The sequence below is a fragment of the Sinohyriopsis cumingii genome, chromosome 4 (genome assembly GCF_028554795.1).
Source record: "Sinohyriopsis cumingii isolate HCF-2022 chromosome 4, ASM2855479v2, whole genome shotgun sequence".
NCBI lineage: Eukaryota > Metazoa > Mollusca > Bivalvia > Unionida > Unionidae > Sinohyriopsis > Sinohyriopsis cumingii.
Window position 1 is genome coordinate 121,282,308 of NC_142964.1, and position 27,957 is coordinate 121,310,264.

At 35.2% G+C, this 27,957-nt stretch overlaps 1 protein-coding gene across 3 annotated transcripts in view; it reads right to left on the minus strand.

The window, feature by feature from the left end:
- LOC149802020 (perilipin-2-like) overlaps positions 1-27,957 on the minus strand; it is a 48,831-nt gene that overhangs the window by 18,359 nt on the left and 2,515 nt on the right. For 2 of the 3 annotated variants that reach the window (XM_089956415.1, XM_089956418.1), the window contains exons 2-9: positions 25,467-25,708; positions 22,703-22,785; positions 21,951-22,049; positions 19,744-19,945; positions 16,417-16,577; positions 14,793-14,930; positions 13,089-13,259; positions 11,593-11,715 (exon numbers count right to left, since the gene is read on the minus strand). In XM_089956415.1, the coding sequence (XP_089812541.1) occupies positions 11,593-11,715; positions 13,089-13,259; positions 14,793-14,930; positions 16,417-16,577; positions 19,744-19,945; positions 21,951-22,049; positions 22,703-22,785; positions 25,467-25,708 (1,219 nt within the window). Of the gene's footprint in view, positions 1-1,950; positions 2,724-11,592; positions 11,716-13,088; positions 13,260-14,792; positions 14,931-16,416; positions 16,578-19,743; positions 19,946-21,950; positions 22,050-22,702; positions 22,786-25,466; positions 25,709-27,957 lie in introns of those variants that run through there. The other variant, XM_089956416.1, reaches the window with a different exon arrangement.

Consider the following 27,957-nt stretch of genomic DNA (forward strand, 5'->3'; position numbering starts at 1 on the left):
GAAATTTTGTTTCATGAGGTAGAAGGTTATTCAGCATCATACAAAATTTTGGTTTGAAAATAGAGAATCGTGAAATATACCAGAGTATCACCTTTCCTAAAGCAGTACAGCTGACGTTTTTCACAACTTCAGGACTGGTTGAAATAAAATCCATATATTCTATTTTTGACTTGCTTGAACAAGCCCTTACACAAATTTTCAAGCAAATTTATTCTTGGATAATTATAACATTTCTCAATTATTTCAGTCTATTCTGGGATTTCCATATATGCAGATGGTGGAAAACAAATGAATATTGGCAACAACCAAGGGTTTCATATGTCAGTCTGTATTTATGAACATGTATGAAATAGCTACTAATGTGAAAACAGACCACTTCTCCTATCACTGGGTCACCGCCACATTAACTGCACTAATTTCAATATCAATACAGCATGCATGAAAACCTGTGACCTCCAAAGATATTAGACACATTTGCGATACATATTTAGCTTGGACGGTATGTAAATTGGTTAAATTACTACCATACATCATTTCATGGAGTACAAATTAAGAACTTCTCCATAACCATGACTATGGTTGGTGGAATCAATAAATGCAATCATCAATTAGCTGGTACAAAGTTAAAATAATCTCTTTATTGACACAAAGAAATCTTCAGACGCTGCATTTTCGTCACTAACAATCTGTTGATTTCACCAAGATAAATATACTTACAAACAAGACTTAGTTTTTGCCTCTTACTTCAAAACATTATTGGTAAAAAAAAATTAAAAATAATTAGCGTAAGTGAACGTTACATGGTTTTAGTAAAGCTATAATGTATAGATTTAACAGAGTTGTCTTTGTCATGAATAGGTGAATCTGTTGGCATCATGTGCCATATATGTACAAGAAAATACTGCATTACTGTATATGAAAACAAAGTAATGTCCTCAAATGGAATACTGACAAGCCAGAGTTTTTCATTGAGTATCAACTTTCATGCATTTATTGGTTTCTACAAAGAGTAGAAAGACCCTCCCAAACAGTATTTCTGTGTTGGAAAAATGGGACCCTTTCCCCAATCAACAAATTGCCTTTTCCCCCCAAAAACTAAAGTATACCCACAAAAACAAAAATAAATGATGTCACTCCATTACTAAAGTAATTGCTTCACTGAAGAGTTTTTTTTACCTTTTCAATATTTCAGATAATGTGTAGGTTTAAAATATAATAAGTAGGAAAACAAAACCCTGTGCTAATAGTACATTACATTCAACTTGGATATGAATATTGTGTAAACCTAACCTGATCTGTTTTCTGTATTATTTTCCGTCACAGTGATCCAGTAATACGAGTCCATTGTTTCAAAAATTACTTAGTAGAAATGAATTTTGTGAGAAACTTGCTATTGAAATTAAAAATAAACATTGTGTAACACTATATTACTTTATTTAAAATACCTCAATGAATATGATTGGGCAATTATCAAGATATAAAATTAAATGTAACTGGTAAAAATTATTCAAGTGTGGTGCAAGAACTCCAACACTTGTCATAATGGGATCATGTGACTTATAAGTGTATTGTAAGCAGGTCACAAGTTCACTGGCTATACACAACTGGGTACAATAAAATGGTGGACAACATCCCGTTTGAAATGGCACCCAATTATTTCTGGTTTGTTATTCTTTGAACAGGTAAAAGTAATGTTTATGAATTATCAAGTTTGCATGGGGGACATAGCATTGCATACAACATGGTAAACTAGCATGCAACTAACCCATTCCACAGAGTATCACAAGTCATAAAAAGCACAGATATGCATCTCTTGCAAAGACCAATGTTTTCAGTTGCCCAACAAATCAACACCAAAACATTAAAAATATCAAGATTCAACAAGAAAAGTATATTGTGAAGCCCTATGTGATCAAAATAGTCACTGGGGTAAAAGAAATTGCCAAGACATTTCTAAACACATTTTTTATTTAGAATAAACTCCTTAACACAATCTGGCTATATGAGAAAGTTAAATTAATCCATTTGCTGAAATAATTCAAAATATGTATTCACTTTAATATTCAGATCATTGTGGCTTGTTTCATTTCCTTCATGAATCTAGAATTTATTATATTTCTTCATTTATTTCTAAGATCAAAATCTAGAACGTATTTTGTGGATAAAAAAAAATTGTCAATTATGCTTGCAGAACCAAAATGACTAAAAGTATACAATTATGTCCAATACAACCTTTACAATATACATGAAACAACATCTACATTGTTCAATATTTAATATTCTGAAAGGCAGCACCACACAGAATTTCTAAAGTTTTGTTGTTTTTTCCAAATAAAAGATTCCATCTTTATTCACATCAATAAAAGTCAAGTTTGGAGAAGAAAATTCTATTTAGTTTCCTGAGTCTTTATTTTTCTTGTTCACCTAAATCAAATTTTGTCATAATTGTCTGCATCACCCAATCAGATCTAATCACATACTGTCTTTTTATTCCAACTGATGCATATCAAATTCTGTCAAGTAATATTTCAAAAGCATAAAGAGCACATATTTTTGAATGTAAACACCGCATTTAAAGAGAAAAAGTCAAGAATTTATAATAATCTCCATTCAAAATTGAAGAAACAGTGAGAACATGGCCCATGTCATTCAGTTCTCCCAGAATTCAGTTCAACAGACTCCATTTCAATGGCTTCTTGTTTACCAGACCAACCTGAAGGTACCTGAGGAAAAGAGAAAACAGGGACATAGTCTTAGTGTTATTCAAGTGACTAAAGTTGGTTTTATACTGTTCACCTGGACTAAAATAACTGGAACCTCCAACTCGAACCACCGTGTCTAATCAAGTCATCTGTTATGTACATTGATCTCTTGTAAAGGTCTTTTACATATTTTTAATTGGGCAATTATCAAATACAGGAAATTTAATACTCCTACTGAAAATGTTGTCTAGTTCTCACCATCATTTTTACAATTCCAATAAATGACTTTTCCGAGTTTTAAAAAAAAAGGATTACTGAATTCCTTTCATGAAGATTGTAATGCATTAATAAAACACTGCTGCATTTGGAAATAAAGTACTGAGAAAATGAGGTCCTCATTCAAGTATGGCCCTTTTTGGGTGCAAAAAATGATTTTTGCTGGGGTTTTTTTTATTACCTTGACCTTTTCACAGCCCAAAATGAACAGGCCTCTTTCTTACCCCAAGTACAAGCCATCCACAATGTTTAGTAACTGTAGATGGTGGATAATTGATAGCGTGGAAAAGAAATTGGTAACCAAGGGACAGTTGACAACCTCACAATAATCTGCTCCACCTTGTGATTGGTGTAGATCAAATTAGCGGTTGTTCAAGGTTGTGTTAAGATGCCTAATTAAAAACTTCATATTTCAAATTTTGTGAAACAAATATAACATCCAAATACACAATTATTGTTTTCTTTATGCCAAATAAACACAATGTAGCTTCCCATGGGTTGGTAGTTCATCCTCCAAAAAATTACACTGTCAGGTATAGCCTATTATGTGCTGAAATGTGCTGTTGAATTCCATGAGAATTCCCTGGGTGTTAAATTCCACAAGGGAGTTGCCAGGGCGACCAAGTGGTTTAAGGTGCTTGCCTTCACAGATCACTTGCATCTCCCCTCTGTCCACATGGGTTTGTCAAGGCTTGAACAATGTAGGTATGCAAGAATGCTTGCCAGTAGCTTCCCATGAGTTGGTGTTTTTTCCCCCCAGATGTTCCCAAGTTCCTGCTCTATCATGTACAGCCAGCCTATCATGTACCTAATGAAATATAGCATCAAAACCACAAAACTCCACGAAACAAAACAAAACCTGTAAATAAAGATCCATTTCTATTGAACCCCAGCCTTTTTTTTAGCTAATCAAAACTTTTTACTCCAAAAGTTAATCTAAGGTATAGACATATGAAGTGATGGATAGACATGCATACAGACACTAAATTGATCACCATGTCCAATATCATTCCGTTATACTCAACAAAAATGAATGTATCAACCTCTTGATGGTTCATGTAGAAACCAATACTTTCTGAGTTCAAAAGTATCACCACTAAAAAGATCTTAAAGTTTATTAAGGATGGATACAAAATATCAAAAGTTTATCCTATCAACTTTACTTTCAGCAGAAAGAAAATCTGAAAATAACACCAACGAAAGTCCGACCTAGAACATGGTCAGTTAAAACCATTTTTTCATCACACTACAAGATTAGGAAATAACGTACAAAACAGCATTCTTAGAGTACAAGAATCTATTGCAATAAAGATTTAACAAAAGGTATATGAAACAGTCATCAAAATAGATTTTGGATAAATATGATGCAGAATTTGTGCTTACACCATTTACATGTCAAAACTTGAGCAATAACACTAACATATGCTTAACTGATCACAAGGCCATCATGCCAGATGCTGTCAAAGTCTTTTTCTATTTCTAGTAATGACAGTTGTATGCAATGGCTGATCTGCATTAATAGCACAAACTTGGAGGGTCTTGCACAATGCTTTCTGTCAAATTTAAATAACAGTGGCCGTATCTGATGGCAAAATGCAATCTGTACAAAACTGAACGGCATTCATGCTACCATGCTATTTGGACGAAAATGGTTCAGTGGCTTTTGTGAAGCTGAAAAATATACTGCTAAAAGAAGCACCTGTTACAGCATTTGGATGTGCATGCCCTAAGAAACAGGCTACAAAGTTTGATCGACTTGCGCTCAATTGTTATACTGACAAGTCGAAAATAGTTTTTCCACCTGGATTCTCAGGTAGCCACACCATCACAATTAAGTCAACAATTTTGGCCTTTTTGCGAGCTGAGATAAAATAAAAAAATTTAAAGTGAAATGTCAAGGACACTTTACAATGTGTTGTAATTATTTTCTAACATTATAAATAGCTTTTCAGTCAGTGATGCTACTTTGAAAGCATAAAAATACAGGTCCAAAATCTTGCAACGAGCCCCAGAACAAAAATATATTCATTTCTGGGATGTAACATTCATGAAGAAAGTGTTGCAACTCAAAAATCAAAACCATTATATACCCAAATATTCAAGTTCCTGACTATGTTCAACCTTAACTGTAACTGATAGTTGCATACTGGACACAAGCTGTAAAATCAGATTTTACTGATTTATGTGAATTAGTTTGGTATCAGAATCTTAGATCCTGGAATCAAACAAGATATTGAGAGAAACTGGAAAATGGCTGACATTTAGGCCATGTTTACTGTATTTAGCTATTAAATTTAACAAATGAAATAACATTGTTAATTTCTTATTACAGTACTCCATTATTGCACCCTTCATAATAACACTTCCTTTTCATGGATCCTATTTTATTATGTAGTGATTATGCAATGTTACTTCACTATGAGGTTGTATACTCCATACTCCATGGTTCCCATGGAGAGTTGAACCAAGGGAGTTGTGTATAAAGCCAAGATACAACTTTTACTCGTATCTGCCATACCTAGTTTTGACTCCAATCTAAAGACCCAGATTTTTAAATGTAAAATTTTCTGTCATTAGTCAAGGATGATTTCATAATATTAACCCAGGAAAAAAGAAAAAAAGTCCTTGACTCTATATTTTAGAAATGTCCTTTAACAATTATAGTCTAATTGTATGTTGACTAAACGAATACAGCTTTACGTAAAACTCTTGTTCATTTTGAATTCTAACTTGTGAAAATGTCTCTTGACACAAAGCTGTAAGAGTATCTAAATTTCATTGAAAAACGTCAAGAAGAAATCTCAGAATAAATAATTGACGACTAAAGCCAATTTCTTTCCTTCTAAATAAAAAAAAAGACTGATACATGTACACTGACATTTTCATTTGACGATAAAGCACTGATTTAGCATGTTTTCTTCACGATAACATGTATTTATACAAAAGCTCTCTTTTGAAAATTTCATTAACATAACATACAAGTCATGCCTTTAGTCATACCAGTATAAATTGTTTCTTAGATTTATGTCCAACACTACTGACAGGATAAAGCACATAAACATTTTGAGAAAAAAAAAAACAAATTTGGATAACATTTCTTGGCTATTACATTCTAAAATATCAGTCAACTCTCCAATGCTATAGACAATCTATACTGCTAATATGTCTAGCATAACTTTCTAGGCATTAAACAGTGAAAGTCATTTATATAACAAGCATTTGCTCTATGGATCAGTCCCCGTTCCTGGCAACTAGGAACTAATTCATAGCTTGGAAACTGAACACCTCACTTATATAGTAAAAGAGCTTCCTTGACTGTACAAGGGGAGTTAATCTGTGCAGTCAGCATGAATTCCTGGGTCTACCCTGCCCCTGATGTTACAACTTTGGAAACCAGTGACATCCTAACCCCTCCACCACCACCCACCTCGAAAGCTGCAGTGGTTCAGAAGTTTAGGCGATGGACTTGTGACCAAAATGTTGCAGGTTCAATTCCCACCATTTGATCAACCTCTATACTCATCAATATACAGGGGTCTTGCTCACATACCAATTCATCCGAGATCTTGATACCAGCTCAATGAGCAATCTGTTCACAAGTACACCTTCAGATGGTATTTGTAACATGTACCAAGTTTCATGGTATTCCATGAAACAAGAAAACCAATTACACATGATGTTCATCATTCTGATGGACATCTAATTGCCAAATGCAACAGCAATTAGAAGTGCCGAGTGGTCTAAAGCGTTCACCGTTGCAGATCACTGCCATCTCACCTCTGTCTGTGTGGGTTTGAGTCTCTGGCTCAGCCAATGTGGGTATGTGAGAAAGCGTGCTAGTAGCTTCTCATGGGTCAGTGGTTCTTCCTCCATTTATACTGGCCACCATGTATAGCCTATCTTGTGCTGAAAAATGGTGTTAAACCCTATAACAACAACAGTTGTTCAAGAAATCTGGGTCAGTAAGATGTTTTCTGTTGAAAATTATCTGAATATTGTTCATTGTATTAGTTATGAAAACTAATGTTTCAAGCTTTCTATACTTTTGGTATCTTCAGCATATTTGATGGCATGTCAGCATCATTTGTCCAATATTGAAAAGACCCTATTCCAAGATACTTTGTATCAAAGTTGGTTGAATTCTGTTCAGCATGTTTATTTTTTATTGATAAACTTTGGTAAATGTTTTTCTACTTTTGGTAACAGCAGCCATATTTGATGGCAGAACAGCATCATTTGCATACATCTGAAAGGCATTTAAGCCATGACATTTTCTGTCAAATTTGATCTAAGGCAGTTTGTTTTTCTTAAGACATTAATAAAGGTTCTTCTATTTTTAGCAACAGTGGCCATATTTGCTGGCAGATTGACGTTCTTAGTACAAACAAAACAGCCAGCCAGCCAGAATGATTTCTATAAAATTTGGTCAAATTCTGTTGAGTGGTTTTGAAGAGTCAATTAAAAAATTTCCATAATGTCAAATCAGCATCATTCTTTTGTATAAATCTGAAAGCCATCAACACCTAGATACTTAAAATTTGGTTGATTTCTACTGAACAGATTCTAAGATGTAGTCATTTAAAGCTTTACATATTTACTATAATGGTGGCTGTATCAGGCTGATTTGGCATCATCTGTGTAAAAGCCCTTTATGCCAGAAAGCTTTCTGTAAGTTTGATCAAAATTGTAAGCAGAGTTTCAGAAGATGTTATTTAATGTTTTTCTTTGTATGCAATGCCAGCCATATTTGATGCAGACCTGCCAACCCTGACGAGTCCGTCTCAGTAAGGCAGTTGATTTTTTTCCATAAGATTGACCAGTTTTCAGTAAGGTGCAACAAAAGATCAATAACTGCTATTGTAAAGCTGGAAAACGTAATTAAAAAGTTTGACGTATCGACGATAAACATTGTTCAACTGAAAAGTACGCGCACTTTATATACCACTGGTACAGTTGCACAAACTCTAGTTCCAAGCCCTATGCAGCTCAATGGCTTGTTGCCATCTCTCAACTTTACATAATTCTTGGAAATTCTTTTCCATTTCACATGATGAAGGTAATCATGTCCTGCCACGAGACATACTCAAATTGGCATGTGATGTCCAATAAGTGTAACTGTGTCCTTTCCAGCTTTTATTCACAAGAATCTAAATAATCCTTTTTATTCTTCTGTGTTTTTTATCACTTTTCTAGAAGCTTATTTTCCTTTTCGTCTTAATCATCGCTTTCTGGATGCCATTTTAAAAAAATTCTATAATCAACAGTTTGACCATGCAGATGCTTTGCATGAACAAATAGGTGCAGTTTCACTGGTTCCCTGACTAATTTCACTATATCTAAGATGAAGCCCAGACCGAAATAGAACATGGATGAACAAATTATCCAGATATTTTGGCAACGATCATTTTTCCATACTTTTTGCTAGTATGCCGTAAGTTGGCAGGTCTGTTATAGTGGATCATCATTTGTACAATTTGAAGTCAGGATATAATTTGTTAATGGCCACTCAGTAATTTAAGAGGACTGGTTTAAATATTTTTCTATTTTTAATAATTGTGGAGAAATCTGATGCCTATTGGCATCATAATGTTCAAAACAACGAACTTCTAGCCAGGATACTTTCCGCTAAGTTTTGTTATAATGAATTCAGTGATTTATAAGAAGTTAAAATAATAGCATTTATTCAAATTTACACTTTTAGCTGGCTTTAAATTACTTCTCAAAGTATTATATAATGAGTAATAGTTTTGATCTCTATCACTCAATTTTTCTAAATGAAAAGTTTGTAATATAAGTAGAATAGTTACACAATGCTCTCAAGATGATAAAATAAAATACTAAAAAAAACTGGGTTAAAAATTAGATCTGTGAGTACCGATTAAAATATCAGCTCATTTTAGCAACTATGTCATTTTAAAACTTGTGAGATGTAAAAAAAAAAAAAAAAAGCAAAGAAAATCAGCCGAACAACAGCCAAGAATATGACAGCCTGAACCATCCACAAAAACAGCACTAGCATTAGAAAAGCTGTACGAATATCAGCAACAAAACATTAGTGAAGCAGTACGAAAGCACAGGATGGTCAAAAAAAAGCAATTAGATGCATACAACTGATCAAATGGAACTTGAATTTTAGATGGGGGTATGGTTTAACAAAATGTAGTTAGATAATGACCATGCATACACCCTTAAGAGTCAAAATGCAAACATCACAGACCATAATCGCACAATGCACTGGCAGATCATGGTCTATGTTGCTTGTTCTACTAACCACTCCTAACATTACATGACAGCAGATCTGGGTTTTTAGTTTGTAGATGAACTTGACTGATAATCAAACATAAGGACTCACCTGATAATCAAACATACAAGGTAATGTCAGATAATCCGACGAATTTTAACAGCCTGGAATTTATGTGAATCTTTGGACAGATTGTAACTGTATCACCCTGAAAAAACTTACTTCTACCTTTCAATGGACACTGGGATAGATCAAACATTTTACAAATCTTTTCAAATTACTTTTTATACAGTTGCACCAGAATTAACTTTCTAACTTTTGCCCTCAGGCAAAATGTATGCCCATTTTACTCCTACCTTCTTATAAATTTTCTTTTTGTAAAAGCCTCATTTCTATACAATTTCCTTCCTATGTGGTGTTGAAAAAGCTATGCCACATATACTAAATACCAAATATTGGGTGGATTATGGTGGAGAAATTTAACTGTCTTAGCATCAAGCATGTAGTCTAATCACAAGACAGAAGAAAAAAATCCTTTAAAATGTATCATGTTGAATAATAAAACCTCCATAATTCTAATTTCAATCTTCAACCCTGGGGATATACGAGCTTCGACACATTCAGGGACAGCAAGTTAAATGCGGATGCTGTAAAATAATCATGTATCTACATGCAAGAAGTGCAGTTAGTTGCATGCATTGTGTTAGTATATATTGTTAAGATCAACTGAAACTAAAGTTGTTTTAACAGAATCTTTACAAGACAGTAGCTTCTCGTGGGTCGGTTGTTCTTCCCGGAGTTTTCCCGGGTTCTTCCTCCACCATTAATACTGGCTACCATGTATAGCCTAGCATGTGCTGAAATATGGCATTAAACCCTACAACAACAACAATAACAAGACAGTACTTTTTTTTATAGCTTTAATACATGCAGCATTATTGACCTGAACAACTTTAATTGTCCTCCTTGCCAACTGTCATGTAAGCAATTGCTTCTAATATAACTAAAATTTTCCTAAGCTTGGTTATCTTACTCAATTTGACAACTTGCCTTTAACACAATTCAAATTAACTGCACAACTTGGTTACTGATTCCTTACAACAAGGGCTGTGTGTAATGTGGTGTCTGTTGTACCTCTTGCTAGAATATGCTGAAAATGTGTGTCTTGACTGTACTTCTTTCTAGGATAATTTTTAATATGATGGTTGTACCTCTTGCAAGGATATGCTTTAATGTGGTGTCTTTACCGTACCTATGCTAGGATGTGCTTGAACTATTTAAGCCCTGGACGTTTTTGTTGTTTTCACCTGAAATGTGAGTAGGAAACAGATTTATTTTTAATATGATGGTTGTACCTCTTGCAAGGATATGCTTTTATGCGTCTTGGTTGTACCTCTTGCTAAGATATGCTTTAATGTGGTGTCTTTACCGTACCTATGCTAGGATGTGCTTGAACTATTTAAGCCCTGGACGTTTTTGTTGTTTTCACCTGAAATGTGAGTAGGAAACAGATTTATTTTTAATATGATGGTTGTACCTCTTGCAAGGATATGCTTTTATGCGTCTTGGTTGTACCTCTTGCTAAGATATGCTTTAATGTGGTGTCTTTACCGTACCTATGCTAGGATGTGCTTGAACTATTTAAGCCCTGGACGTTTTTGTTGTTTTCACCTGAAATGTGAGTAGGAAACAGATTTTGGGGGCTATTTCTGAATACATCTTAATACATCAACTTCCAACAGATTTTCCATTAGCATAATGCCTAGTTGTGTTAGAAAAAGAGTTTTCCATTGGTTATTTTGCTCGTGCATGAGCAGTCAGGTTAAAGTTTTACCACTCTTTATTCCAATTGCCCATCTTATCCTACCTTCTGCAAAGGTTCACCTGTCTGTGTGCAGTTCAGACCAGTCTGCCTTAGATCTGAGGCCAAAAAGTCTAAAATCGGACACAAAATCAGATTCAGACTACAGGCGAATTTTGGGTCAGAAAAAAAACGGGTCCGAAAAAATTAGGTTTTTCCCTCTGTATTTTGTGATGCAACTAGAACTTCCAGATTATCTGGTCGTCCAGGTTATATTTTGGCATCATTGTAGAACTATATCAGTCTGCTTTTTTTGTAATACCATCCACTTTGCTGCATCTTAAATGACCTTGATGCTGCAAAGCTCGGAAGTAGGGTACAGCCTCATCATGCCTACAGGTGGGACTGGGGCTGAACAAGTTAATATGGCATCTTGATTGTACCTTTTTCTAGGATATGTCTCGATTATATCTAGTTTGCATAAAACTTCCAGGGGCCAACTAAACCTGTCTAAAGACTGTTAGAATATACATGCAATTCAGACTAGTAGAGCATTAAATAGCGATACATACCATCCAATTCAGTGATGAATGAGCCAGCATATCGCCAAGGAAGCTGAGAGTCTCTTGCAGGTAACTCAACTTTTCTTTGGTCTGTTGCAGTACCCAGGATGGAATATCTTCAAAGCTGGATGCCTGATTTGAAAAGCTACTATCAGTTTAAATCCTAACATCATTTACACCTGAATAAATAAGCAAGAACTTATAACATCAATTTTTGCTTCTGTAAATAAACAAAATGTCTAAAGACAACTATAAGCCTTCATTTTGTTGAGCCCTTTTTATATTTAGGTTGAATGTCTAATGACCATCCATTCGGTGATAGCTGCAATAACAAGATTTTCAAAATGGCCACTGTGGTGGCACAACTGTCATTCAGGACCAACTAGACATAAGAAGAAGCGCAAGTTTTTTTTAATGGAAATCCCCATGTTGATATGACCATCCATGCTGGAGAGGTAGCTATATGATTTTCAAGATTTATGTCAAACCATTTTCATCTAGGACCAACCAGACATAGGATGTATTGGAACCCCATGCTGAATATGATCATCCATGCTGGAGAGGTAGCTATACCATTTTCATCTAAGACCAACCAGAAATAGGATGTATTGAAACCCCATGTTGATATGATCATTTATTCAGGTAAAGCAGCAGTAAGATTTTCAAGATAGATGCCATATTGGACATCAGATCAGCATCATTTTCATTTAGGCCTACATCATAAAAAGTCTTTTAGTAAAAACCCTATGTCGATATAACCGTCAATTCAGGAAGCAAAAGAAGCAATAACAAGATTGCTAAATGACAACTGTGGCAGCTATAATGGATACCTGCTCAGTGACATTTTTATTTGGACCAAACTAGACAATAGGATGAACATGTGTGTATGTATTTGCATAAAGTTTCAATGCAGTCATCCAGCTACAGATGACAGTCAACAGGTCTAGAGCTAAAAACCAATTGTGCTTAAAGCCGCAATTCTGCCATTTATCATAAATTTCACAATTCTTCCATTCTAACTAAAAAGTTTGAAAGGAAGGAAATGATTTGTTAAAAAAGCTATCTGATGTAAACCATTCTTTGAACTTGCCAAGATGTGTTTCAATGACATTCAAATAGTCAGTATAGAATTAAGAGCAGACACCCCATAATTCAGTCAAAGTCACTTGTAATTCTGATCTTTTCTGGAATACTCCAAACGCAGTGATGTGATACATTCAACAAATACTGTTAGTGAATAATCTAAGGATAACAACACTGGTACATGGTGCACATGCTGAACTGACAGAAAATAGGCTTTCAAAAAATGCATGTAAAATTCTTCCCAAGTTTGCTTATTTGCAGGAAAAATAAAAAATATTTATTTTTTTCAGGACTATACCAAGATACATTAACACGTGACAAGCTAAATTAGACTCAACTAATAAACCTCATCTCAAAGATGCTGGCTATAAACTGGATCAACAGCTTTCAGGTCTTTTTGACTGTGTGTGAAGTTGACTTACATTTTTGAAGGACTTGTACAGGTCTAAGGAAAACTGTTTGGCTTGGTTTAACATGTCCTTCAGAGCTGCTGGCTGCATGGATTCGGGCAAATATCCTGTTACTGTGGCAACATTGGTTTTCAAAACTTTGGTGAGGCGTCTGGCAACAGCAATTGTTTGTCCTTCCAAAGTCTGCATAAAGATAAAAAATCTAATACATAAATTAAAAGTACAATACAAACAAAACATTTAAAACATTCAGGTACATGTTTGAATTACTGGTAACAAAACTGTAGCAAAGGAATGACACTGATACTATAGTCTCAACTGGTATTTAAACAATCGCCATCTTTGAGCATTTCCTTCATGTACAACCTGACAAGTGATCCATTAAATCAAATGTCTCAACTTCTTCCATATGCGTGTCAGTATACCCACCCACCCCGCGACATAAACAAATTTTCACAAAGCATTGTTGATCATTTAAGTTGGTGAGCCAGGCAAGATGTTAACTCCTTACATATCAGCTCAAGAACTTTAGAACTATTGAAATATTTCATGTCCTATATTTTCCTATATAGTTGAATACAATAACTGATTTTTATGACAAGTAACTCAAAAATATTAATATACTCTCTGAACACGAGTAACAATCATGAAACATGCTTTCTACTTAGGCAGGTGAAAAAGGAAAGACAAATTAATAGAATATCTATGCACAAGCCTCAAGTCCTCTATGCACAAGCCTGAAGTCCATAGTACAATTATTGTAAATTTCAGTCGAATGTAGCCACCAATGCAGAAGACATGTGATTTTCAAAAATTTGCAAAACTTTGACACTGCACACCCTGATGTAAGGTAGGAACTCCTGTATCACAACATAAACTTGTGACCTATATTATCGCAGTTTTACATGAATATTTCAACAGCTGCAGAAGTTGTGTTAAGTTTTTAAAATTTTAACAAACCGTTTTAACATCATTTATCATAATACTTATGCAGACGAGTCAGAAACTCTTGGCATATCATGGAATAAACTTTCAGCCAACGGTTATATCATCAAAGAGCTTTACACAATACATCAACTGATGCAGACTTTCAAAACTTTAACTCGTAAAAAAATATAGTTGCTGCCAATGCTGGAAAAAGGACTACTACATCTCACTATTGCTTATGCTGGCGAGACATAAATAAACTTTAGAGAGAAACTCCTTTTTAACTAACCTGGCTGCAATTTACATACTTATGTAACAAGATTGTCTCAATAAAGCAATTTACCTAATTAACTAACATGATGGTCTCGATAAATTGTCTCAATAAAGCAATTTAACTAATTAACTAACATGATGGTCTCGATAAACTAAAAGTTTTCACCTGGTAAGACTGGTGGTTACAGAAAATGTTAAACAATAAATGTGCATTACATGACATACTCGAAAGGTACAATACAGTTTACAAAACCCATTAAATTCTCAATCCTTGTCTAACCATGCTATGGGTCAATTTTGCAAAGGTATTGTTGGTTCATTTTGCCGTTGCATAGAAAGGGTATATCATAATGAGCCAATTGGAGTAAATGGTGCTCACAGACACCACAGTAGCAGACCGGGGCTGATCTGATGGCAGGATTTGAACCTTTACCCATGCTAGTCCAGGAAACTAAATGAACCACCATGGATCCTCACATTATACAAACAAGGCTCAACTTTATTTGCATTCCTTACCTGTGGAGCATGTTCTTCACAATCAGACTCCTCCTTGTTAATCTGCTCCCACACATTACTAAGCTTCTCCTGAACCTGGTCATACGTCTCACTAATCTTGTCCTTGGTACTCTCCATATTGTTTTTAGCATACTGGATCTAAAAATCAAAGAGTTTTTTTTAAAATAAATAAACCTGAGTTGGTAGCAATGGGTGTCATTGAAATGACTATGTCTTTTGTCAGCTCTAAGGTCTGGCCAGCAGGATCCTTAAAAACAGCATTTTAAAAACAAAATGCAAGTACACTAACCAATCTCTCAACAGTCCTTGTTACGGTCTTTCACTGTTAAAAACCAATGTGTGCTTCTGTTCTGGTTTTCAGCATGACACATGATTTGATAAATTAATAATAAAAATTGCGAGTTCTCAAGCATTTTAGAGTTTACTTTTTATAAAGACGTTTAAAAATGCACATAAAAATTTGAAATGAACCCCAGTCCCATCTAAACAGTAGTATATTCCATTTCTATCTTAGAGCAGATTATATGTTGTTTTCTAATCGTATTTTGTAGTTACAAATTCAGAAATCTTTTATAATGAATCCAAACACTTCTCGTAAGACATGGATGCCCTGCCAAATAGGATACAATTGAGGACATTTTTGAATCGAACAGGGATCACAACCGTGCATAATTTTATCAAAAACGATTGAAAAGTGAGCTTGACCCAAGTATTTTTTATGGTAATTTTCATGCAGTTCAGCAAGGATATTCTTAAGTTCATAAACAGTAAATGGTATTGTACACAGACCATACAACTAAATTCATGATCACAGGAACTATAGTGTTCATTGTAGGCTTGTAGGTAAATCATAATTTATTTTCGACTGACTGAGTCAAGTGCACACCAGGTTTGCAGGGCTGTCACAAGTCAGCTAACTAAGGTCAGGACAAGAGTTATATCCCTTTTATGAAAAGTAGTGTTTCTAGAACTTCAATCATTAATGCAATTACCAAGAAAAACCACCAATAAGAAACAATTTGTTTACCTTTGAACGACCTTACATTCATGTTGTAGAAACTAAATGTGAAATGACTGTCATTTCACTAATCCATGATTATGGTAATCAGCAATAAACAATCCCACATGCCACAGAAACAACGTGTAATGGGACATACAGAGTTTTATTTATATATTAAAGTATAATTTAACATTTCATTTACGATTTGGACTAAACAGAACAATATTATTTCTAACGCATCTTGTTTGTATCAGACAATATTGTTCAAGGATTTCCTCTATTCATGAAACAAAATGTTACAGCTGTTTGTGTGGATGGAACAGAAACTTAGTTCTCTTGAAAACATAATCGCTCATAAATGAACCCAGAGTTTTCAGTGAACACCTATGATAACCAATATTGTGTAACTTCCAACAACTTTAACAAGAAATGCATTCATGGAATGAACGATTACCCATCCAGGGACAAAGTTACACCACATGCCCCTATCAATGTCATTGTGGGGTATACAAATTTTAGTATTTGAACATGATGCTGCTTCTGCTGCCAATATGGCCAGAAAGCGATATCCATGTCTCAATATCACCTAATGTGGACAAGACAAAAAAAACTGCGTTCCTGTACCAAGTTCACAGTGAAGTTCAGCTTGGATAGGGTCTCCTGGCTTCTCATCTGGAGGCCCTTAAAATCCTTCATTGCTCTCTTGTACATCCTCTGCCGAACTTTGGTGCTCAGTGAGGTAACCTTAGTCAATGGATTTTCTGAACTTTTCTCCTCCTGGTTACCTGCAAAAATCATTAAGCAATTTTTCAGTAAACTGTGAGCAAGAGTCCATCAAGGAAGTAATGCCCTACTGGCCAAAACAAATTTGCAGGAATTTTTAACTACTGAGTATTTAAATAATCTCATATTGCTGAGGAATGCCAACATCCAAGCTAGTAACAAATATATTTTGACACATGATCTAGTTAACATGTGGGCCCTGAGTGGGTTCAAGTCTTGAGCTCAGCCATTGTGGGTATGCGAGAATGCTGCCATTAGCTTCAATGGGTTGGTGGTTCTTATCATGGTTTCCAGTGTTTTTCCTCCACCAGTCATACTGGGCACCATATATAGCTTATCTTGAACAGAGTTAAACCCCGAAACAACAAGAAGTTAACATGGCCAGCAACAATGACCCCAATTCTACAGGCTTAATTAACTGTCTGCTCCAGACTCACGGCATGACTCATTCTCAGTTTTGCTGCCAACAACTTGCACTGAGTGCTTGCAACTTGTTTCAGATGGTTGCATAAACAGAAACCAAAACTGAAACGTGTTCACCTGCAAGGTTTAAATTACAGAACTGCTGCAGCTAGGACCTTGCTAAATTCTGGCATTATTCTTTTGTTATGAATCTATGATGTTCAACTATGTAACTGAAAGCAAAACAAACATTTTTTTCTCCCTAAAATGCAAAGTGAAAATTCAAAAGACAGTATTATAAATTAATCTAAAATAATCTTCAATATTATATCACAAGTCCAAAAGTATAGAATGTTCTGAATGAATTTCAAACATCTTGTATGTTCTGATGAACCTAGTCTTGAATGTAAGCCTATGGTCATTAATAGCCCAATGTGAGCCTATGGTCATTAATAGCCCAATGTGAGCCTATGGTCATTAATAGCCCAATGCAAGACTATGGTCATTAATAGTCCAATGCAAGCCTATGGTCATTAATAGTCCAATGCAAGCCTATGGTCATTAATAGTCCAATGCAAGCCCATGGTTATTAACAGCCCAATGCAAGACTATGGTCATTAATAGTCCAATGCAAGCCTATGGTTATTAATAGCCCAATGCAAGCCTATGAAAGTGAAACTTCAGAATCCAATTACACTACTCCCTCGACAACTCGCACCCTGATAACTCGTGAACCCGCATGCAACACGGTGGCAGGCATGGATCCCATTTTTTCAAACCGAAAATACCACAAAAGTGTATCCCTATTTGTTGAACTTGAAGGAAATCGTGATCAAAATTGGTAACAGAAACTTTGATGTATCGCTCATTTTATCGTTGAAAACGGTAGATAGGACCTGGAAATTTTAATCAACACTATGAAGTATCAAATTTAAAAATAGCTCATACAAGTTTTTACATTTTCTTTCCAAACGACATTCCTAGTACACCGCAATTAATGACACGTAAGGAAATTTTGATCAATGAAATTGTCACTTACACCGAGTGGAGGCAGTACTTTAATAAATACAAATTTAATAATTTTTTTATCAGTTGAAATTTGTGTTCTAGTTCCATCTTTTAGTTCCTTTTAAGTGTAATCATCATAAATGTAATGTGTCCTCTTGTAATTAAACATAAAATGCGTCAATCTACAGTAACAGCTATGTCCGCAAGCATTTCTCTCAGAACCTAATTAAGTGCCGACAGTGTTTTGATAACTGACTTGCGGAAGTATTTGTTGTATTGTTGCACTGAATTAAAAGCTGGCCCCTTTGTATTATCACGTTAATTATGTCTTTTGAATAATAATAAAAAAGAGGTGGAATAAAAGAAAAGTTGAAGGGCACAAAAATTGGACTAACTTAAAATCTAGCAGCCTCAGTCGTATGTCGGGTGAACCCACTTCAATTGATCAATCGAACACTGTAATAAACGTTATTGTGTATGTAACAGAAACTACCTTAAATTAACCAACTCTTTCATAACTGATCAAAGATAACAAGGCAGCTAAGCAAAACGAATACTTCGTAAAATATAGAGCTTGATTTCAGATACAGACCATTTATGAGCAAGCGAGTGTCAGAATTCTTTTGCTGGCATTTAGAGATATCCTCAGGGATGATAAGAAATTTCATTATTACTTCCAATGAAATCACAACATTAACATTGTACTAACTGAACAATAAAAAATTGATTTTCGATGTAGAAGTTTCATGAAATAAATGTCGCTTGTTTTAAAAATGAAAAAAATCTTGTTTGGTGGTGTATCAACAGTTAGTCTAGTTCCCAAATTATGGACTACCGATTTGGCAAGATACTATTAAAAACTCCACTACGGAAACCAGACTCATCAAGAAAACAAAAAGCAGTGACGTAATACAGATTTTTGCGTACACATGATGGGTGTTCAAACCAGCTGGAACAATCTTTCACATGTTGGATATTTTGAGAGAAAAAATGTTATCTAAACAGAAAAACGTAAACAACTTCATTAGAAAAAGCGCATTATTAAAAATTATTATCATCGTGATTGTAAAATGAGGATTCAGTCATTAAACAGCCCAGTTCCCTACCCTCCCCCTGAACGGTTTTCTCAATATCAAAGCGAATTTTTTAAAAATTTTTGGAGGTCCCTCGGTAACTTGCGCCTCGCTTATAGTGTGGTCTATGTTTGTGGACCCCATTGTGTGCGAGTTATCAAGGGAGAGGTGTACAAGGTTTAATAAGACAACAAGAGGTAAAAAAATTACACATTCAGGCAAACCTTCACCAGGAACATTTAACAATCGACAGGCACTATGCATGTGTACACATACAGCATCTGGTAATGCCGTTACAGCAGTGATTTTTTCATGTAAATGGAACAGAACTGCCCATTTCATTGTTCACAATTGAGGACTTCTCTAACAGTGCCATTAGACAATAACAGGGTGACAGCTTATATTAAATTATTGTATTCCTTATTTATCTATGATAAAATAACATCTTTCACCTGGTAAGACTGGTGGTTACAGAAAAGTTTATGATACTGGGCACTAATGATTTAGATTGATTTAGATTTCATAAATTTGGAATTTCCTTGTACATGTAAAAGAAACGAAAATTTCAAAGAATGTCACTGACTGTTAAAGTCTATATGGAATCTTCAAAAGTTAAGAGCTTTGTTCTAAGACCACCTATTACTCCTTTTTTATGCAATTTTGCAAGTTTGAGTGCAATAATTACCGTCTTCTCCTTCATTCTCTCCATCCTCCTCCGAGTCAGGAAGGTATTTCTCAACACACTGGTCCGAAAAATCCAGTGCATGATTGACCTTTTCCATGACAAATTTCCCACACTGCGTTTCCATGGACCTGGAGACTTGGGCCACTCCAAAATCCTTTATGGTTGCAACAGTGTTAGTTCCAAGCTGAGTAACCTTACAGACCTGAAAGAGAGCCAAATTAAATTTCTAAGCATTTAATCTATAATACAAACACACACCTGCAAATTTTGTACATCTGATGGGTACTTGACAAGTTCTGTATATATTTTTTTTCTCTGAACCTGTCAATAACTGACATCGATCAATAGACAAAATAAAATTTTATAAAATGATCCACACATGCAGCATGCTGGGCATCGGCAGATATATGCATGCATCATAACACAGTATTCTATGAATGTCAGAGTAGGAGAATAAATCTGCTAGTGAGGAAAGATCATATCAAATCCGGCACTCTTAGGGTACTCCCCAACTTGGATGAAGTTTAACAGGTGTAATTTTGTCATATCCTATAATTTTGTGTTAGTTTCATCATTTTAAATATAGCTGTGTATCCATGGAAGATCACTGTCTCTGACTGACAAGCAGAAAGTGGCTGCTGTGAAGGAAACAACTGATGACATGCTTAGTACACATATTTCTATTATAAAGGGCATTAATTCATCAGCTGTTTTTAATATATTGATGAATCATTTGAAGTCTGTTGATAGCCAATCAAAAACAGACTAGGGTTGAAATTGCCAGGAAATGTTTCATTTAGATTGTCACATGTCATTAAATGTGGATTTACTTTTTGGAACCCGTCATATGGAAAAATGAACAATTCAAGTCCTTTCCTTCTGTTTAAATGTTAAACCATCTCTGACATTATTCAGCAGCAACAAGATTTTCAAATTAACTCCAGTGGTGGACAGACTGGATGTCACAGTGGAACCATTTTCATAACAATTCTTTGTGTGGAAACACCATGTTGACAAGACTTTATATGTTTTGGAGTTACAGAAACAAGATTTTCAAAATGGCTGCCATGGTGGTCACATTTGATATCAGCTTGTACAGATTTCCATTTAGAACCAATTTATCATATAAAGTCTTTTGGTGAACACGATATCGACATGATCAGCCATCTAGGAGAAGTAACCATAAGAACAAGGCTTGACAATATTGTTAATGGATGGCAGGTCCAGGAGCTGTTACCCTCTGAGGGAACCAGGTCCAACATGCCTATCAAACAAGTCCAGAGTTCCTTGAGCTGTTGAAAGGAACATCAAATTCAATGCAAAAGCATGGCTACGTGTATGAGCTATGAAATGATAAACAAATGTAAACAATGCAGTTTTCTTTCTTTACTTATCTGCATAAAACCTCCATCGGACTTAAGTGGTCTTCTTTTATCAGATAAATCCATCTGAAGTCAAATCAACTTTGAAGTCAGTTGCACTAAGGTATAGGGGCACTGGACCTGTTGGTTAAATCAGGAAACTTTTAAACAGGTTGAAAACATTTTGCCTGTATCTTTATCAAATCTGACCCACTGCCAATTTGTTTTCCAGTGCTCTTTAAATGTGCCAACATGGTGACCTGACCATCATACTTTGCATTCTTTTTTGGCTTATTCTTTTTTGCAAAGGGGGGGGGGGGAATTTTCATCATTTTTGGATTCCTGCAGGTATTTGGATTTATCAATGGATGAGAAACCAAGGTTATATAAACTCATGATTTGTATCAATTGCTATGCCCATCCTGACAAGATATCCATTTTCAGGAAGAGTAGCAATAATAAGATTTTCAAGATGGACAATGCGAAAAGAGAGGACATTTTCATTTAAAGACCAAGCAGACTATGGGATGAATGTGTGTGGAAAGTTTCATGGCAACCATCCAAATAATTTATGAGGACCATCCCACAAGTTCTTCTAGTCTGTCATCAGTAGGGCTAAAAAAATAGTTCAACTACCAAACAAATTAACTAGCCCACCAACCAAATAAATGAAGTATGTGGCCTTAGTGAAGAACATACCCAGGAGTTGTTTATTTGCATATCTAAATTTGTCTTTTCATGTAATGAAATGTAGTGACATTTGGATTCTGTGCCACAAAGACATCAACTGTAAAATCTATTTGTTTCATAATTTGGTAGTTCATAAACATGAAGATTATAACAAACCTGCTCCTTTCCCTTGTTGTATGTTTCACGCACAGCATTTACTCTGTCTGTCACTGGTTTCAGCACTGTCTCACAGACCCTCTTGCCCTCATCCAGCACCTGGGAATAAGAATTGAATAAGACTTTAAACATAAACAGCATGTCTTGTGCAGGTTTTCCATCTTATACACTAAACTTGTGCCTTCAGCACTTCAACCAGCAAGTCAATCTATATGGCAACCCAAAATGTAAATCTACATCTGAAATGTGTACATGGACCCACAAATTTACCTATCAGTATGTTTTGTATAAAACTGCAGAGGTATTATATAAAAAGTATCTTATTGATTTCATGGTTTAATGTCAAGACACCTGAAACAGATTGCTGCCCACTTCTTTCATAAATCACATGTGCAAATTAATGGACAGCCTACTCTATACTCAAAACTTTCCCTTATCTTCCTGCTCAAAGATGTCAACTTGTCTCTGAAAGGTCAGAGCTTTTATCAAATAAAACAATATAATGCATTCAAAAACTCTTTCTATCAGGTCATCCTCTAAAATTTTACCAAAACAGCACGGAATCCACTTATCCCTCTTGTCTCTTGCCAATGGAGTATTGTGGGATTTTTAGACTGGTTTTCTGTTTCAAAAGGATTTACCAATGAACAAAACTTTCCAAACTGAGGAAATGAATAAACCGAGTACAGAGACAAAAGAAAGTGCTGCATTAATATGTGGGTGAAAATTCATACTCATCCTTTTTAACAAACCTGATTGGTGGGTTTAGTGATGACAGGGTAATTTTCCTCCAGCTTGGCAAGCTGCTGACAGGCAAAGCTGTTCACCATGTCCACTGAAACAGGATATATACAATTTTAAGCAATCAATAAGCATGTTCAATCCACACTACTGACAATTCAGTCTGCATATTTTTCAGTCAGTTCTAACAAGCAATGTAAAAAATACTTCTAAATACATGTTTTAAATATTTCTTACATAAAATGTTGGAAAATAAAATATACCAATTGAAACTAATATTCAGAAATTAGGTTCAGATTGTATCCAAAATTTCTACTTTCGATTCTCTAAAAGTGTCCAAAATATTGCTGACTACATTTATGGTACTGTTCAGCTTGAATTTCATAGAAATGTCAAGTAGAGTGATTTTCACAAGACAAATATATGCCAGATTGAAAACTTGTGTGATTGGTTTTAAACTGTTTGAAAGCCTTTTGTTTTTTCTTCTTTACATCTGGCTTTTTCTTCAATTATAAAAATCTGTTTAAATTTCTTCTAAAGTAGGAGAATGCATATGTTACGAAGACAAAAAATATTTCAATGTTTCTGCATTTCTTGCTTCTTTATCCATACTTGATGGTAAATCAGCAACATTTGTCCAATATTGAAAGGTACCTTTGCCATGATGCTGTCAAGTTGGTCAAAAAAGCTGGGTTTTTTAGACACCACTGTGTACAAAATGTTTTTACTGTCAGTGGCCATATGTGATGGCATATCAGCTTAATTTGTACAAATGTGAAAGACCTTTAATCATGTCACTTTGTGAAATTTGGTATAATTCTGTAAAGTGGCTTTTTAAATGAAATTAATCTTTTTTTCTTTTTGTAACAGTAGCCAACAGACTTGTACCTGGCATGGTTTGTACAAATAAAAAAGCCCTTGATTCCAACAAGCTTTCTGTTAAACTTCAAATTATATTTCTTTAAAAGACTTTCTATTTGAAACAATATGGCAAATTTGCATTGTTTGTATACACTTAAAAGCCCTAATACAGAATGTATTTTGTCAAATTTGCGCAAACTCTGTTAGCACATTCTGCGAAATCATTTCAAGGTTTCTGTTTCAAGTAATGGCAGCTAAACTGATGATGGGTTTACATCATTGGTACCAACTTGAAAGCCCTCTATTCCCCGATTTTTCTGCTTCATTTTGTCAATTTTTTTTTAATCAGTTTTAAAATCAGTAGATTAAAAGACTTTGTACTTAGTAATAATGGCCATATTGGATGAAGGATCAACATCTAGTGAACAAAAGGGTCAATCAGATTTTGGAACGTTGGAAATGGCAATTAGGAATGGACAAAGGACAAAATCACTTGGCCTTATGGCCAGGTAATCAAACGAAAGGTCCTTGATATATAGCATTATACATCTGTTGTCTGGTTATCATCTTGGCATATAACACATGCAGTGCAAACATGATCTTAATGTACCTGCTGTATGCATACAAATACCCACCCCTTAGAAAATGCACCAACAGTCAACCAGCACCCTGCTCTAACTAGTGGCATAAGTACAATGTCACTGTCAAATAGCATTTCATTTAAGTGACAGCTCCAAATAAGTGAATGATCAAGTTTCGTATGCATTCTGTTATACATGGAAAAAATCACCAATTCTTCCTGCTATCTACACTATAATGATGTCGACAATAACTACTTTATTTTTTAATGATACTGCTGCTGCCTTTTTAAAGTGAGATATCTTATCTGCCAATGCTGGTGATAAATAAAGTCCATTAAGGGTCTGTTTCTCCATAGGATGAAAAGGATTTCCAGGAATTTAACACATTTCATTCCTTAAAATGTCGATTTTGAAAGCAGTCAGATATTCCTCAGCAATAAGAAGATTTTCAAACTTTGGTACACTAGATGTTAGCCTGGCACCAATTTCATTTAGGACAAATTGAAGATCAATAGAACTCTTTTCTTGAAGACCCAATGTCAAAGCAATTTTCACTTAGTGTAAACAAGAATTTGAAGACAATCATCATGGCAGAAATAGATGTATGACTGGCACCATTATCATTTAGGACAAACTAGGTATCGTAAGAAGACTATTGGTGAAAATCCCTGTTGATACAGCTATCCATTTGCTGATGAACAGAGATATTTTTAGGATACATCTTCCTACTAACAAGTGGCAATATCAAGATTTTGAAGATGACTGAAGTGGTAGCCATATTAGTTAGATGTCAGATTGGCATCATTTTCATTTAGGACCAACAAGACATTCTCAAAAGTCTTTTAGTGCAAACCCTATGATGATGTGACCATCCATTCAGGATGTGTAGCAATAATGAGACTGTAAAATTGTGGCCATATTAGCCATACTGGATGTCCAAGCAGTACCATTTTCATTAGGATCAACCAGACTATTGGTTCCAAACCTTTTTTTTTGACAGCAACAATAAAAAATACTTTTTCTAGGCCCCATGACATGTTTGTACATTTTTATAACTTTGGCCACCCTAAACGAAAATCCTGGTGACCCTCCATGCAACTCTGATGTGGGTCGTAGCATGTGGGTTGGGAAGCACTGAACCAGACCATGGGATGAATCTGTGAATGAACCAGACCATGGGATGAATCTGTAGATAAAGTTTCAGACGATCCTCCAAGTGGTTTGGGATGAGTAACAATAACAAACTTGTGCAAAAGGATAGACGGATGACGGACAACAGACAATACCATAAGATCTTCTGGTGCATGACCAGTAGAGTTAACTAGTCACTTACATTGTGGCTGATATTTATCCACCAGAGGTTTTGTGGTCTCCGCAAACTTCTTGACTCCTCCTTCTGCCAAGTTGCAGGTTGTGCGCAAAATTGCATTTCGCTCCTTCGTTTTCATGTACAAATCACAAGCTTGGACCCATGCTGATGTAACCACTGGAAGGTTTCCAAGTCGGCTAAAAAACTGGTCTTGGTGCATTCTTTCTTGTTCCATCATGACAGCCTGACGATACATGTGTGTTTCCCTGAAATATTATGGACTGTATATTTAATAAGTATATCCATGACTGGAAATTAGTAATAGTCTGCTAGCATGAGGATGGAGGCTTGAAATTAGGGTTGCCCAAGGACAGTATTTCCTGTCAGATTAGTAAATTTCACAATTTCAATAGTTCAATGGCTAATACCAATTACAGTTATATGTAGTTATAGATGTACTTGCTGCCCACTGCTGACAGGGATTGAAATTAGCTGTAGTTGGATATTTTCAAAATTTCACCAGACCAATGGCTAGTAGTGTACCAATGACAGTTATACGTAATTATAGATACACACTTGCTGCCCACCGATACTAGGGCTTGAAATTAGCATAGTTGGATAGTCTGAGGTTAGTACCAATCACAGTTATATGTAATTATATACTTGCTGCACACACACACCCACTAGGGCTGGAAATTAGTAGTTGGAGGTTACTAAATTTCACAATTTCAAATGTCCAATGGCAAGTAAAGTTTTAGTTGTTGCCTGTCAGCATATTGTTGGAAGGACTAGTGAAGACTCAGTAGGAATATTAAATTTCTCGATCTATTGGTCTTTCTGGTTACTAGGGGAGAAATTGTTGATATATCTATATACATGTATGTATTTTCTTCCATACTGATACTCAATAATACAAAAGGTGAAAAATAGATACTGTATGATACTTACCCTATACAACTTTAATTAATCTTCTGCAGTCATAAATAATCATTAGTCATTTGCCTTTTTTTCATTTTTAATCTGAGAATTAATATGAGACAGCAGTAGCAGGCACATGCATTAATTTATGTCAGTAATAAAGAAATTATTGACAAACACTATCCTTTACTAATTATCAAACAAGCTGATTACCTTATGTAGTTTGAAATCTGCTCCCACCCTAAATCCCATGCTCATTATTTTATCACATATTGTGTTCTAGTGGTTGCATACATTTTTTTATGTTTTTAAACATGACAGCCTTATACATTAGTCCAAGTTTCCTTGGACCCTTCCTGCCCCATTTATTTGGACCCTTCATGCACTCCATTGTAGAGATTTTGACAACATCCCAAAATAAATGTAAATATCTAAAAATGGGGTGGGAATGGTCAGAAGAAACTCTCACTAATATGTGTAGTGCTGGATGCAAGCCTGTAACACATCTTATGTAAGATATTACATCATACAAATACATTATATAACATCAGCTTTTCTTGCCACTACCATTAACAGAGCTGTCTAAGGCGCGTGTCTTTACAGATCACTCACATCTCACCTCTGCCTGTGTGGGTTCGCATCTTGGCTCGACCAATGTGGATATACAAGAAAGCTAGTCAGTAGTTTCCAGTGGGTTGGTTGTTCTTCCTATACCAAATGTACTAGCTGCCACATTGACTAGGGTTATGATTATTACTTCCAAGTCAGTACCCATGAACATAATTAGTCCAGCTTTTGTCAGTACCCATGAACATAATTAGTCCAGATTTTGAGCATTATTTTCTTCCCTCATTTTGGTGGCAATACTTGACCAACAAGTCGATCTCCACTTTATTTTGCTTATATTACTGGTAGTGGAGACCAACCAGGTGAGGCAGTATTTCATAATGGATCTTTCTGCAGAAATACTTTCAGTCTATCAGTCACTCTAGTAATTAATAAATTTATTTTGACTGACCTTTGTATGTGGATGGTTAGTAAAATTGCTCTTCTTTTGACCCACACCATTAAATCCTTCCTAACGCTCACACTTGTCAGAACAGAACACCTGTTTATCGTCTATTGACGAATTTTAAATTGCTGACGTGTAGAAAGCAATATCACCCCAAGGCAAAATTAACACATGAAGTTCCTTGTGATAATCCTCACTAAACAGCCTCTTCATGCTACTTTTACCTTTGCAAGATGCTGCCTTCTACGCATGCATCAGCAATTTAATTATGAAATACTGCCTCACCCAACTGGTCTGCAATATCAGAAAAAAATTGGGAAATCTACTTGTTGATCTGGCAGTGATACACAAATTATATATCAATACTCCTAATATTGATTTAATGTTAACTGTTTATTCACTAGAATATAAACATTACAGTTTGGTTGTCTGTGTGTATTTTGGCAAAAATGCAGTCAGTAATGAAGCACTGATACTAATCCAGAAGTGAAATCTGTTAACCATTACATGTCATTTTGTTTACAGTCTAACCTCTCAAAACATGCCAGAAAACCTATGACAAGAACATCACAAGTTTTACTTTAT